The 15,971-nt window shown below is 45.0% G+C and overlaps 2 protein-coding genes across 4 annotated transcripts in view; one reads left to right on the forward strand and one right to left on the reverse strand.

The window, feature by feature from the left end:
* The window catches only part of RSRC1 (arginine and serine rich coiled-coil 1), a 292,940-nt gene extending 279,092 nt beyond the window's left edge, over positions 1–13,848 (reverse strand). Inside the window, exons 1-4 of one of the 3 annotated variants that reach the window (XM_049774477.1) lie at positions 13,785–13,848; positions 6,323–6,413; positions 1,739–1,934; positions 1,108–1,233 (exon numbers count right to left, since the gene is read on the reverse strand). In XM_049774477.1, the coding sequence (XP_049630434.1) occupies positions 1,108–1,233; positions 1,739–1,932 (320 nt within the window). In that variant the 5' untranslated portion in view covers positions 1,933–1,934; positions 6,323–6,413; positions 13,785–13,848. Of the gene's footprint in view, positions 1–1,107; positions 1,234–1,738; positions 1,935–6,322; positions 6,417–8,974; positions 8,997–13,784 lie in introns of those variants that run through there. The other 2 variants (XM_049774478.1, XM_049774476.1) reach the window with 2 other exon arrangements.
* Positions 10,102–10,381, forward strand: LOC126010871 (40S ribosomal protein S29-like). Its single transcript, XM_049774488.1, has one exon. The coding sequence runs from the start codon at positions 10,119–10,121 to the stop codon at positions 10,275–10,277; it is 159 nt and encodes a 52-aa protein (XP_049630445.1). The 5' UTR covers positions 10,102–10,118; the 3' UTR covers positions 10,278–10,381.
* Positions 13,849–15,971: the final 2,123 nt, after the last annotated feature.

Genomic DNA, 15,971 nt, shown 5'->3' on the forward strand with positions numbered 1-15,971 from the left:
GTTCAGCTGGGGACTTGCAGCCTCCATCTCGCCCTGGCTGGTGTCCAACCAATTTGTAGTACCTCCTCCCCACACACACAATTTTCTCCTGTGGCCCATAGGGTGACCTGAGAACTGCTAGTGTGGACAACAAACTGGTTTTCTCACTGGTCTGGTGATGTAGGGTCTGAGGCGAAGGTGCGGGAACCAGGTCCAGGTGAGGCCTCTGAGAGCCCAGCAATGGCCTCTCCACACAGACCTGCAACATGGCTCCTCCATGAAGACTGTGTGTGCAGATAGTGGCCTTGGGGCTGAGGTGTCATGGTATGTCTCTAGGGGAATAGAAATTGATCCCATAACACAGTGGTCATTTCTGAGCTACTGGAAGTGTATGGAGAGAGCAAGTATCTCCCAGGGCTGCACAGACACAACCACAACTCTGCTCTGCGGGGAGAGAGAGGGGCATGACAGTCCTAGGCTGGGTGTTTTCAGTGACGTAGACATCTGTTGGGACCCAAGGGTCCAAACACAGGTGACAGATAAAGAAACTATCTAGTATTCTATCTATGCAATGGAATACTATGCAGCCATAAGGAATATAAGATAAAGTCATCAGAATAAGTCATGCAATTTCTTGGATCTGGAGAGTATTGTGTTAAGTGAGGCCAGTCAGGCAGGAAGGGACAGGCTCAGATGATCTTGCAGAAATAAGACAGAAAGAAACTTGATGGTGGAATAACAAATCCAAAGGCAATCGAAGCAAAGGGCACAAGATCTGGTCTTCAAGAGGAAGCTCACTCCTGAGGGAGAATGGGGGACATTAGAGATGCTAGGACAGTAGTGGAAGGGCCAGCACTGGGGGCAACAGGCCGAATGGACATGGTGGGGTTGGAACATTCTACACCTAAAACTCAATCATGAATATTTATAAAACTTACTAGTTGGTGATTCAATTAAAAAAAAACTGCTGTGAGTAACCATATTTTGGAATAATAATAATAATAATAAGAAGAAGAAGAAGAAGAAGAAGAAGAAGAAGAAGAAGAAGAAGAAGAAGAAGAAGAAGAAGAAGAAGAAGAAGAAGAAGAAGAAGAAGAAGACAAAGAAGCAGCAGCAGTTAAAGCATACCTTCTTGTTCTGCTTTTTGACCTTGACCTCTGACCTCTATAAGATTTCCCTCGACCCCTGGAACGACTTCGGCTTCGTTTTCTTCTAGAGCCGTAAGAAGAGCTGCTACTGGATCGATGTCTGCGTCTGGGACAAACAGAACCAAAAATCATTTCTAGAAAGCTTCCTGCAAAGGGCAATAAAGGACCAGGGATCCACATGTCAACAGATCATCAGGGCAAGGGAGACTGCTTGAGGGGGATGGGGAGGCCTCATGACCCGGTGGCACCACCAAGTCCCGCAGTTGGGACCCAGCGCTGCAGGAGCCAACAAGCACTGCGATACAGTCCAAGACTCACTCACTCTCTCTCACACTCTCTCTCTCTCTCTCTCTCTCTCTCTCTCTCTCTCCTTCTTATACACATATATGCAATCACAGGCATTCTCTCATATACTATATATACTCCCAAACACATACATACACATGATCTCAGTTATTTGTACACACTTTCACACATACACTTAACACATAGAGTCTTATCCTCACACTCAAACATACTCTCAGACATACACATTCATATGTTTTCACATAGACTCACATATACACACACACGTGACTCTCATCAGGGCCCCAATAACACAGGAAAATCACCGTCTCTCATAAGAGCGTGAGCGGGGCCGCAGGTCTCGGGACCAAGACCGAGAGTGGGACCTGGACTTCCGGCCGCCCTTCTTGCGGCTGTTGGCCCTGCTGTCGGCTGAGCTGCTGGAGGAGGAGCGGCGCCGGTGCCTCTTCTTCCTCTTGCTCCTGCTCTCTTCTTCCGTGTCCGAGGACCGGCGGCCCATGTCTGCAGGTGGAAGTCCAAAAACAACTGTTTCTGACACGGTGACACAATGGATGGAACCTAACAGCCATTTGTTTCCTGGACTGGTTTTTACGCCACACCCAGTCATGCTCTTGGCTCTGTGCTCAGGGAGACAATTAGAAGTGCTCAGAGAACCCTGTCAGTACTGGGAATAGAGCTCCGGTAATAGAACACCTTAGTTTGCTCTGCTACCTCTGTAGAGCCTATAGAAATTTTATTACACTTTATAGAAATGCTTGGAGTACACTCAAGTAGCAATTTCTTTGTTTTGTTTTTTTGGGTCACCTCGATGACACTCAGGGGTTACTCCTAGCTATGTGCTCAGAGATCGCTCCTGGCTTGGGGGACCATATAGAACGCCAGGGGATCCAAACATGGTCCATCCTAGGCTAGTGTGTACAAAGCAGATGCCTTACACCCTACACCACCGCTCTGGCCCCAGATAGCAAAAATTGTAATGTGCCTTGCTTCTTAACAGACTTGACTGAAAAGTGAGTGTGGATAGTAGAGTCAGGATGGTACATCCCAGCATCCATCTAACCAGCTCAGACCTGGGCACATCCCAATATCCACTGGACTCAATCCATAGCTTCTCCCAAGCCTCACCAGGATGGCTTCTTGCAGCCCCGCACAGCCTGGCTCTCACACTGAGCTGCTGCCAGATTGCCCCCACCACTGGAGTATTCCCATTCCCTGAGCACTACTGGGAAGAGAAGCATGAGTGAGTGAGTCTCTCCTAGATCCTCCAAGAAGAGCAATGAGCTGTTTTTACACCTCATGAACAATGAAATCTGTCCTACACGTTTGGCAAAAATCTCTCTGAGACATCCTGAGGAGAGTTCATTAGACTAATTTTCTAGTATATTAAGCTGCTTTTATCCTTAATTATATGGTATTTGGTTGAGGGATCAGTGACCTAATCCTTCATTTTCATATCCCCTAAAGATATTTTACTACCTTTCTTGTTTTAATCAGGGCTGCACCCAGAGGTGCGGGGCAAAGTGGGGCAGGAAACCACTCCCCACCCCTGTGCTCATAGCCCCTTCAGCTCTCCCCAGCCCTGCCTCTCAGTAAATGAGGATCTCTGAGTATTGTAATGGAGGAAGCCTCAGCACTTACTTTGAGGCTCAACCTGACCAGTCTTGGAGCCCCATTCCTTGTGCCATTTGGTAAAGCACATGGTGTCTAAAGCACTGAGGCCAGTGATATAAGCGTGACATCAACCGTCTCTGACCTTTCCTCAAAGCTAATCTTAAAAGAGTGTTCATACAGCAAATTATTTAAACGGCATCGAAGAAAAACAATGTTTGGTTGCAGTAACCATAATTAAAGTATATACATAGGAGTAAGCAAAAAAAAAAAAAGATACAGAAGTGATAAGACTAAGGTAATTTTTTTCCTCTTGCCTACTTTAGATCTATGGTAATGTTCATAAATTCAGCACATTAAGAGGAAAACATACAGAAATAAAATCTAAAGTTTTTTTTTGTTTTTTGTTTTTTTGTTTTTTTTTGATTTTTGGGTCACACCTGGCAATGCTCAGGGGTTACTCCTGGCTGTCTGCTCAGAAATAGCTCCTGGCAGGCACGGGGGACCATATGGGACACCGGGATTCGAACCAACCACCTTTGGTCCTGGATCGGTTACTTGCAAGGCAAACACCGCTGTGCTATCTCTCCGGGCCCAAAAATCTAAAGTTTTTATAAGAAGGAAATAATATGAGATAAGAGTTTAGTTATCAAGCCACTTTCCCGTGATGCTGGGACTTGAACCCAGGTGTCCAACATACAAGACCTGTGTTTAGCAAATGAGTTGAGCCAGCTCTACAGTCAATGTGCCTTGAAGTAAGCCCTTACAAGAAAAATCAAAGTGAAAACAAACAAATGGAATTACATCCAATGTAAAGGTGCTGCACAACAAAAGAAACTAAGGTCACAGAGCTGGGGAGATCGCTGAGGGCTTAAGGCACTTCTTTGCTGAGCCAGCAGCCAAGCCCAGCCAGATCCCTGCACCCTGTCTGGTTCCTGACCACTGCCAGGGGTGACCCCTTAACAGAGAACCAGGAGCAAGCCCTGAGCACTGCTGTGAGTGACCCCAAAACAAAAGCAACAGCTAAAAAATCTAAAGTTAGCCTTCAGATTCTATCTGTAATTTTTGTTATTAAGGTAGTTTCTAAGTATCTCAATGTCAGAGATTGCTTACGCAGTAGGTTAAGATTAAGATAAATAGGATTCAAATAAAAAGTCTCACTTTTCCTTTAATATTCTTTCAAAATAACTTACATGTCATTTCAAAAAACAAAGCTTTATTTTTTGTTAAAAATTCTCATATTAACCAAATCCTTCCTGACTCCAAAGCATTTAGAATTGAAATCTGCTATGAAACCTCAATTTAAAAGGTAAAGATACTTGTCTAGAGGCTGGATTAAAGACCAAAAATAGCTACTCAGCAGGACAGAGATAGCACAGATAGCTCAGGGACATTCCTTGAATTCAGCTAATCCCAGGTCTCTCCCTTGCACCACACATGGTCCTTAGAACCCTCAGAATGATCTCTGGACACGGAACCAGGACAGTGGTGAGGGCTGGGACTTGACTTAGACAAAGGCAAACTAGGTTCAATCCTGGGAACTCCATAAGGTCCCCTAATACCTGGTTGCAGAGTCAGGAGCAAGCCCTGAGCATGGCCAGGTATGGCCCAGAAACAAACAAAACAAAAGTATTTGAATCACATACACCAAATTTCTGGTCCTCACCCAACACACCTATTATCAATCCTACCAGTTAACTAGCCCAAACCCTTAACAAAGTAAACATTTTCTGTTATGTTTTAGTGATCACACAACAGAAAACAAGACTCCATTAGTCCTGAGACAGACAACAAAAACAACTGTAAGTAACAGGGGTGTATGCAGAAGAAAACTTCCAAGAAAAACTCAATTTGTATCCTCAAAAACATAGAAGGTGATCAAGATAACAAAAACTTGAGAAATATCCAGAAAATGGAAAAACTGGAAATTCAAACAAATGGCAATTTCTTAAAAATACAATGAATTAGAAGATAGTGCCAAAACATTCACAGAAAGTATAAAGAAAAAGATTTTTTTAAACTATGAAGAAGGGCTGGAGCAAAGCCCCATAGCACAGCAGGTAGGGCATTTGCCTTGCACGTGGTCAACTCAGGTTCAATTCCTGGCATATCACATGGTCCCCCCATGAACCACCAAAAATGAACCATGAAAACAGGACCAGGAGTAACCCCTGAGTACCGCCAGGTGTGGTCCAAAAAACAAAAGCAAGCAAACAAAAAAATACTAGGAAGAAAAAGAGAATCGGGGTAGTTATGCATTCTGTAAAAAGTAAAGAGAAAAAAAGATAAAAATATTCCAAGAATAATTCAAAAGAACGTCCAGAATTATGGAGCGATTGCGCAGTGGTATGGCGTTTGCCTTGAACACAGCTGAACCAGGACAGACTGAGGTTTGATCCCTGGCGTCCCATATCGTCCCCCAAGCCAGGAGCGATTTCTGAGCACATAGCCAGGAGTAACCCCTGAGTGTCACCAGGTGTGGCCCAAAAACAAACAAACAAAAAGAATGTAAGAATGTCCAGAATTAAACATGAATTGCCCTTAGTCACTGGGACAATGAATTTAAAAATATATCAGACAGACTCACCAAAAATTTCACACCAGAAATATATAGATGATCCTAATAATTTTTTTAAATTGTTGTTTTTAGGTTATACCTGACTATTCTCAGAGATCACTGACTCCTGGTTGGGCTCAAGGGACCATATGCAGTGTCCGGGATTGAACTGAGGTCAACTATGCCTTAACCCTTTGACTATTTCTCCAGCTTCCTAAGACCTTAAAAACAAAACAAAACAAAAAACTAGGTGCTGGAAAGATCATACAATGGGTAAAGTATTTGCCATGCACAAGGCTAATCTGAATTTAATCCCAACACCCCATATGGTCCTCAAAGCCTGCCAGGAGACATTCCTGCATGTAGAGCCAGGAGTAACCCATAAACAGTTAGTGACTGTGGCCTAAAAAAAACAAATAAAACCCTGGAGAAATCACACTAAAAGGGACATACAAAAAGCAGCCTTAAATAGCAAACAATGGCAACCCACCTTCCAGTTTCTGAGCAGAAGTGATTCACAACCCTATTGTCGATGTAACCTGAACAGAATGGAGCACTTCAAGTCTACACAGTCTCAAGTTAAGACTCAAAGCCAGGCCTTCCTAAGAAATGACTTGGACGATGTATTCCTCCAAAGGAGAGAAGCAGGGTTGGGGATGGGGAGGTTCCTGAGACTTTCACTGGACTGAAGGGTCGACCTTCCATTTCATCAAAAAGGACTTACCTTCTCCCAGCAACGCTGACTTCTGCACAAATGAAGCGACAGGAGCCTTAGAGGAAGCAAGACGATGTCACCACACTGCAACTGTCACCACCTTCTTCAGGCCATGCATCACATAGAAAAAATAAAGGCAGTTTGATTTGAAGAATGTTCTGGGGGGGGGGTGGGAGAGATAGTTTAGCAGGTGAAGTGCTTGTCTAGAAAAGAACTGACTTAGATTCGATCGATCCCCAGCACTGCACATGGTCACCCAAAACAGTCAGGGATAATCACTGATCAGAGTCAGGTGTGACCCCAAAAATGATCATACTGACCCTGATAAGACAGTATAAGACATTGTCTTTATTAAATGGCAACCTTTGAAAACATGTCCTTTAATATGATGTAAAGTGACAAGCTGAGAAATAGTACCTTAGAAGATAGGAAGCTTCCCTGGCATACAACTGACCTGGGTTTAATCCCCAGCACCCTGTGTGATCCTCTGAGCCCTGCCAGGGGTGAGCCCCAAGTACAGAGCCAGGACTAAGCCCTGAACACTGCTGAGTGTGACCCAAACACCAAAAAATAAAAATTAAGGGGCCTTTTTTTTTTTTTGTTTTTTTTTTTGGGGGGGGCCCACACCTGGCGGTGCTCAGGGGTTACTCCTGGCTGTCTGCTCAGAAATAGCTCCTGGCAGGCACGGGGGACCATATGGGACACCGGGATTCGAATCAACCACCTTTGGTCCTGGATCGGCTGCTTGCAAGGCAAACGCCGCTGTGCTATCTCTCCGGGCCCATAAAGTAATATATATATATATATATATATATATATATACACGTTGGTTATTTTGGGCCACACCCGTTTGATGATTTTTTTTTCTTTTTCTCTTTCTTTTTTTGATAGTTGCTACCAAATTTTTCTTCCTTTTTTTCCTTATCCTTTTTATCTCAAACGACAACAGAATAGATAATCTACAACAAGCTGTAAAGTGGAGACCAGTTACACTAGTATTCTGGGGGGAAAAGGAAGGAGATATGGGATGCATGCTAGAAACAGGGGTGGAGGGAGGACAACACTGGTGGTGGGAATGCCCCTCATTCATTGTCACTATGTACCATAAATAATTCTATGGAAAAAAAAATAATAATAATAAATGCAAAAAAAAATTAAGGAGTCAGAGTGAGGAGCACAGCGGTAGGGCATTTGCCTTACACATGTACAACCCTAAACAGACCCCGGTTCGATTCCCGGCATCCCATATAGTCCTCCATGCCTGCCAGGAGCTATTTCTGACTGCAGAGCCAGGAGTAACCCCTCAGCACCACCAAGTATGACCCAAAAATCAAAAAATATATATAAATAAATAAATAAAAATTAAGTATTCCACATAAGAAAATCACGGTCCCTTACTGAAAACGGCTATTTCCATAAGAAGCATTTAGGCGACTGAATTTTTTTTTTTTTTGTGGTTTTTGGGTCACACCTGGCAGTGCTCAGGGGTTACTCCTGGCTCCATGCTCAGAAATTGCTCCTGGCAGGCACGGGGGACCATATGGGATGCTGGGATTCGAACTGATGACCTCCTGCATGAAAGGCAAACGCCTTACTCCATGCTATCTCTCCAGCCCCTAAGCAACTGAATTTTAACTGAAACTCATGACTTTTTTTTTTTGGCAGATGTATGCCAGACCATATGCTGATGCCCACAACTGACCCACAGAGATGTTGCGCATGACAAGCATCTTAATTCCTGAACTATCTCTGTAGCCACACTAGCTGCTTTCGCCATAAAACAGTTTATACTTGAAAGAACTGATTCCTCAGACTTGGGCATCTGGCAAACATTTTCTTTAAAAGGGAGTCCTTTGAGCCAGTCCTTTGTGTCTTGCAGGTAGCCAATCCAGGTTCGATCCCTGGTAAGCCAGTTCATCCCTCAAGCACGACCAGGAGGTGATAGCCCTGTGCACCACCACATGTGGCCCCCAAACTAAATAAAATAAATAAATAAAGATTAAAAGAATAAAATGGCATCTTTCACTTCAAGGGAAACAAATACTATTTTTCAATGATAAAACCTGAATTTGGAGAAACTTGTTATCAACAGCCATGAGACTGAGCAGCTCAGGCCTTAGACAGCCTGATAAGAGTAGGGACAAGAGACAAGATAAGTGATTGAGGCCCATAGGTGTGCACCACACCCAGATCTGATTGCAAGCTCCACATGATCTCTCCCCACCCCAAGTATCATAAATTATGGCCCTGGAGTCCCAGTAGTCCCTTGGCTTCTCAGGCCAAGAGCAGTACCACTCTTGCAGGTCCTGGAGCTGAACCACAGCCTGGTTAGATGAGAAATGCCAGTGCCCCCTCAACCTGGGGCGCCTCAGTATCACTTGGGAGCCCCCCTCAGTCCTATCCCCACCAAGAGAAAAAGATCTATGGAATCGGGGATAATAACAAATACATACTTTCTTTGCATTCTGGAATGTGATACTAACCCGTGAAAGATACCCATAACTCAGGAGCTCCTATTTTCCAGGACTTCAATAACAGATGTTATAAAACAAGGCAAAGACAAATTCACCCAAGGCACAAAACTATCTAATACAATTTACTGGAACAGTCTATAGAAAAGGCCATTCACAGATTCTCTTTCAAATACAAAATGCCACCAACCTGGAAGAAACTACCACTTGTTGAGTGCTGATGTTTTATCAGAAGGGATTCTCTGAAAAACTGCTTTTCCAACCCCAAGAGTTGTGTGAATCCAGACTTTCTGCACCTATTTCAATCAAAGGGATATAGGAATCATGTAATGCAGAAGGCAAATGTCTATCCTTAAGCCAGACATTTAGAAATCTGCAAAAAATGAAAAAAATAAGGCCACTTTTCTTACCAGGCTTGTTCTGTTTTAGAAAGCAATCACATGTGCTATTTGTTAACATGTAATGTGCTTACTATTATGTTTAACTAAGCTTATTAACAAATATTTCAATGTTTATTCTAATTACCTCTGAGGCAATAATTATAGATATATCCACACAGATTAAAAATTCTTGAGAGAGGGCCTGCAATAATTTTTTAGTGTGATAAATGTAGAAAGCTTAAGAACTGTCACTCTACAGAACCCACAGTTATTTCCATTCTCGCCATATTGCCACTCATTAAGTCCCTACACAGGACCAGGGGGAGGAAGGAGGAACAGGACCTAATTATGCGCCTCGTTGGTTCACCACAAAGTCAGAATAGGAGCTAGAGAGTCAGATTTCTGTTTGAATTGCAAACAGCACAACTCATCCGTAAGAGAATGATTTTAACCCAGGAAAGTCAAGGAAGGTACTAAATCTTTCTCTAGAGGGGAAGTTATGCAAACACTTAAAAATATACATATTTGGGGCTGGAGCAGTGGCACATCGGTAGGGCGTTTACATGCAGCTGACCTAGGACAAACTAAGGCTCGATCCCCCAGCATCCCATATGGTCCCCCAAGCCAGGAGCAATTTCTGAGTGCATAGTCAGAAGTAACCCCTCAGGGTCACCGGGTGTGGCCCAACCCTCCCTCCCTCCCTCCCCAAAATACATACTTGCTCAAGTAATGTTTTTAAAGTTCAGGGGGAAAAATGATGACAATAAAGTCTAATTCATTTCAGTAAAAGAAAGTGATCAAGTCATCAGATTTCTCTATTAGAGGCAACCTCAAGAATTGCTTTAGAACAGGGAGCAAATACTAATTGCAGGGGAGGGGCCCTAGCAAGCTGGGCAATTTTTACAACTTGAAAGTGAAAAACTCTTTTTGCCTTGTTGCTGCTGAGAAAGCAAAATGGGTCACCAGCAGTTCTACTGGAGCCACCCGAGAAAGTTCGGACAGGGCTCGTGCTCTTGCCGGGTCTGCTGGAACCGGCATGGCCTGATCTGCAAATACAGCCTCAATATGTGCCGCCAGTATGCAAAGAACATCAGCTTCATCAAGTTGGACTAAAGTGGACTTCTGGAAGTGGTCATCAAAGACAACTACCTGACATTAGAAGATACTGGCCCTTTGTACATAAAATAAAATGACTTCAATTAAAAAAAAATGAAAAACTGACCCAGGTACAGCCTGGGTACGGTAATTTATCTTTTGATTTGGTATAAGTTTTTGCTTTGTTTTTTTTTTTTTTTTTTTTGGTTTTTGGGTCACACCCAGCAGTGCTCAGGGGTTACTCCTGGCTCTGTGCTCAGAAATAGCTCCTGGCAGGCTTGGGGACCATATGGGATGCTGGGATTCGAACCACCATCTGTCCCGGGTGGTGGTGTAAGTACTTCTAATAATAATCCTGGGCTGTGGCTTTTTCTCCAAATTCTCTAATGGGAAGCAGAGAAGTTTTCAAAAAGAGATATAGTTTACACCTTTAAAGTTAGTTCCAAGATAGCACAAAAAAAATGTAAAAGATAGAAATGTTTAAAAATATCATATGGAAGGGCTGGAGCAATAGCACAGTGGTAAGCATTTGCCTTGCACACAGCCGATCCGGGAAGTCCTGGATTTAATTCCTGGCATGCCATACAGTCCCCCAAACCTACCAGGAGTGGTTTCTGAACACAGAGCCAGGAGTAACCCCTGAGTACTGTCAGGTGTGGCCCAAAAACAAAACAAAACAAAACAAAAAATATATATGTCATATGGGGCCAAAGAAATAGGATAGCGGGTAGGGCACTTGCCTTGCATGTGGCCAACCAGGTTCCATCTCTGGTATCCCATAGGGTGCCCTGAGCACCACCAGGAGTGATTTCTAAGTGCAGAGCCAGGAGCAACCCCTAATCACTGACAGGTATGGGCCAAACAAAAAAAAAATAATCCCCCCAAAAAACAGTAATTGGAAATGCAAGTCCAAAAATGTCTTTCCTCTGGATGACAGACATCCCTACTCACGCTACCTTACACATCTCTCTGAAAGACCTCATGTTACTAGTATAATTTTATAGATGTCCCCACAGATATATCACAGGGGGCAGTTTACTCTGCATGCTGGGGTGGGAATAACCATCATCGCTCCTGATAAGGTGAAGCATACAGAAAGGCTCAAGCACCTCTTTACAAAAAGGCCAGTGGGCCCCTCCACTTCCCACTGCCTATCTCTGTTAGCAACACAAGTGGGCCTGAAGCCCCTGCTGCTACTGTCTGGTACTTCCTGAGCAGTCTCAGGCTGCACAGGGCACCCAAACAACTCTGGCTCCAGCACTGAACCAGAGCCCAGGATGATAGAAGCGCTGGGTACACAGAGACAGGTGGGAAGTTCAGGGGCCTTTCCTCAGTCCATGTTTATCCCAGAGTTGAAAGCACATGCCAGTAGCTCTCTTCTCACCATATAAGCAGTTAAGAGAACAGAATTCCTAGAGGACATAATGGCTTATAATTATTTTTCTCCACCACTCATTCATCTTTTAATCTGATTTGTTTTTTCTTGCTTTTGTTTGTTTGTCTGGGGGCTGCACCGAGATGTGCTCAGGCACTCCTGGCAGGCTATGGGGACCATTTGCAGTGCCAAGGATTGAGCCTGAGTCGGCAGTATGCGAGGCAAATGCCCTCCCCAATAGTTTATTGATCCAGCCCCTCAAACTCCTATTTTGAAAAGAATGAGTTTCCTTCAAAGGAAAATGGGCCTCAGGGTAGTAGAGAAGAGCATCATTGTAATACCACAGACATAGATTTCTGTGAAAGAGTTTGGGCTCACTGGAGGCAATTTAAGTACAAACAAAAACCAAAAGAGCCTGTCAGAAGGATGTTGCAGATCTTGCAAGTTCATATGGTTCCTCATTGTCCCAAAATTGCTAGAACCACTCCAGGCAATGAGAAGAGCAGAATGTGGCAAAAATAACAGAAGTTCAAAATAATCTACAAACACGCCTCCCATCACAACTAAGAACTTGGAGCTTCGTGTGATTTAAAACGTAATCTCAAGGTGAAAGAGACAGTTCAGGGGTGAAGATACTTGCCTTGTATGCAGTTGACCCCAATTTGAGCCTCCCCCAATACACACTGTAATGTGGATGGTCCCAAAGCCCCAGCAGGTGCCACACCTAAGCACAGAGGCGGGAGTAAAAACCCTGAGCACCGCTGGATATGGCCCAAACTCTCCAGAATCAAACATTAGATGTCACAAGAATTTCTCTGCAATTGATAAGTATGAAAAGAGATGGTATCCAGGGGGCTGGAGAGATAGCATGGAGGTAAGGCATTTGGCTTGCATGCTGAAGGACGGTGGTTCGAATCCCGGCATCCCATATGGTCCCCCATGCCTGCCAGGGGCGATTTCTGAGCGTAGAGCCAGGAGTAACCCCTGAGCACTGCTGGGTGTGACCCAAACACAAAACAAAAAAAAGAAAAAAAAAGAAAAGAGATGGTATCCAAAGTCCATCATCACCCCTGGACCATACTCACCCACCAGCTCCTAACACAACTCCTGCAGACACTATAAGGCCCAAGAATCAATCTGTATCTGTCCAGGCTAAACATCACCACCCTCTAAGGAACCACAGGAATGAGGTACTGCCACCTCGAGGGAACCTCTTTTGCCAACAACAATGGAAGACAAAGTTATCAACTTCTCTGTTGGACTGGCTCTCTAAAGACACACAGCTGCAAGGTCATAACTGTCACCTCCCTATTCTTGAACCCTGCTTCCCTACTTGGAGCACTTCCCTCTGAGTCCACAGATGTCAACTCCAAAACTTTCTTGTAAGCCAACATATTTAACTACCTGGCAATTGAGGAACTGCTAAACTAGAATGACAAGGGAGGGAGAGGGTTTGGGGGTTGTTGGGTTTGGGGGGAAGGGAGATTTCAGGCTTTGGAAAGTGGCATCGTGCTCCTGCAGATCAATAACCTCAAGAGGGAAAAATGGCCTTGGTGGTGTCTTGGGCCAGGGGTGCTGGCCAGCCTAGCATGGAGGGGCACGCTGAGCCCTCACCAAAGTGCACAGTTCAGGGGGTCATCAAGCTCCAGTTCTAAAGCCACATGGCCCAGAGATGTGGTATCTAGGCCACGTGTTTACTGCAGAAGGCCACAAGCAAGGTCCCCATTGCCCTGCTGCTTTGGTGCACAGGGATCAGGGGTGGTGGGGTGTCAGGGGGGTCCCAGGAGCAGCATCCGAGTGAGGGGCCACCCTGCACTGGAAGGGCAGTCAGCTCCAAGCACTGGCTGCGGAGCGAAGAAGCAAAATGAGCTCATCCGAGTCCCGATCGAAAGGGGTGCTGCACCAACCCCAGAGCGCGCCCCACAACCCCACACCCAACACCCCGCACTGGCCGGGCCGAGCCGGCCCGTCCTTCGCCTGCGCATGCGCACCCCGCCCCATGCATGGCCGCGCCAGGCCTGCGCCGCCTCCACCGAGCAGGCCTCGGACCCCCGCGGACGCGGACACCGCCTCCAGCCGCGACGCGGGGCTGCCCCGGGGCCCGGATCCCGCACCCGCAGCCCCCGGGGACCCGCGCGAGTCGCACACACCTGGGCGCCGCGCCGGCCGCAGCAGCTCCGGTTCGAGCTCGGCGCCTGGCTGCGCGGCGCCAGGCAGCACGGGCCGCGCCTCGAGCGCATCGATGGCCCCGCCTGGCGCCGAGCGCCGAGCGCCTGGATCGCCGGCAGCCGGCTGCGGGCTGCTTCGCGGGGCTCCGGGGATTGCCTTGTCTCCGAGCAAGAAGCGATCACGGCGGGGGACCGGCGTCATCGCCACGGACCCTCGGCCGGCACTTCTGCAGCAGAGAAGTTCTGCGTGAGGACAAACCCGGGACGCGCAGTGTCCCCGGGGTCGTTTGTCTGCAGCTCGGGATGGAGGCGGAACGCGCCCCGCAAAAATCAATCAATCACGGGGAGTGTGTCCGTGTCGGGCGCTGTGTGACTGCATTGGAATGATTTTAAAAAATAAAAACAAAAACATGAAAAACGTGGCGTTTCTGTTGCCCCGCCAGCGCTTGGTGCAAATTAGTTTCTCCCTTTAAAGCCACCTGCTCTGGTGGGTTTCTAGAATAGGGGCCAAGTAGGCTGCCCCGAGCCCGAGAGGTTTTGAACCAAATTAAATGTACAGGGATTTTACTTGTTCTTTAAAACCCAGAGAAGAGAACGATTCCGCATTTTTTCTGCCAGACCTACTCGTCCTTCCATGGCAAATTCTTCTTTCCTTCTTTACTCCAAGAAAGTTAATGAACTGTTAACCTTGGTTTGGGTCAGTGTAAGGACCAAAGACTTCATAACTGGTTGCAGTTCCAAGCTACAAGTTCCTACCTCCCCCCTCCTCCCCCGCCACCACACACACACACACACACACACACACACACACACACACACACACACACACACACACACACACACACACACATTCACACATACTCTGCAGTCTGCGAGGGTAGAAAACACCACCTCCCGGTTATTTTTCTCATCAATGGCTAATGCCTTAGCTCACCAGTTTTTTAAAGGACCGTTTTTTAAAACATAGCAATATGATTATTGTAAATAACTCAAGGGCTGGGGGAAGAGGGCTGGATCTTATTGGGACCCGTGCATTTGTGTGCAGGTGTGATCTGAGCTGTACTTCATGCTCTTGAGCAAATCAACACTTTTGGAAGGTCCTGTCTGAATAGTTGCCATTTGCTGGACCATTATGAGAGCTTCATGAACATTTGTTAGTATAGGATATTAAACCCTTGACATTTTTTAAAACTAAATTATTCAGGTGGGTGGGTGGGAATCCAGAACCACAGACACCAGATTTCTTGTAGCTCCAAATGATATCAGGATCATTATTGCTAAATGTACCAGCCCCCATGCCAGTGTGTGAGAGACCCACTCAGTGTGAATTATACTGGGGTCATGTCCCAGCCTTTCATATTGTCTTTAAAGGACTCATCCTCTCGCAAGTTCTGAATATGAGTTGGAATAGGAGTTCAGGCTTCAGCCATGAACTTGGGAAGGAAAACAAGGGGTGGATAGGTCTCCATATCCCTTATCAGTCTTCCTATAGTAGTAATTTTTCAGTACATTTGGGACCATGTATTTAACCCTTAAAATTGGGGATTCTCTAGACCTCACATCCATTTACCTGGCCCCACTGGTCATTGTCCTAAATAACTTCAAATATGGATTAAAGTTTTATCTAATGACCCACTATTATTATTATTATTATTATTAAAAAAGGCTTCAAATAGTAACTCAAAAATAAACGTAAAATTGAATCTCTAAATTAATAAAACATTAGAAAATGTGGATATAATAGTCTCCTTTGTGATATAATAGTTTTTAAAAGCAGCCATTTACAATTCACTAATATCAAGAAACTATTGTTAGTGAGAAAGTAAAGATGCTAATTACTTCACCTAAAAGTAGCAATAAATAAAACGTTTTAATTTAAGAAGAACAGCAGCTTAATTTAGAGCTCAAGTAGAAGCAAAGTAACATTTGTTTAATTTTGATTTCTATCTTCTTTTAATGTTCACATTCGTCAGATGTGAATATTTTAGCGAGTCCTATATCTAGACTACATATTTTTCTAGTAATACTAATAAAATAAGTTACAATTAAGTTCTCTTTTTCAGGTTGTTGTTTTTTTCCAGGTTGTCTTGATGGAAGTTTTCAATTATCTGTCAACTTCATGTTGACACCTTAATCAGTGGGTGGAAGAGATTCACATCAGAGTTCCAG

Source organism: Suncus etruscus, chromosome 6, assembly GCF_024139225.1.
Source record: "Suncus etruscus isolate mSunEtr1 chromosome 6, mSunEtr1.pri.cur, whole genome shotgun sequence".
Lineage (NCBI taxonomy): Eukaryota > Metazoa > Chordata > Mammalia > Eulipotyphla > Soricidae > Suncus > Suncus etruscus.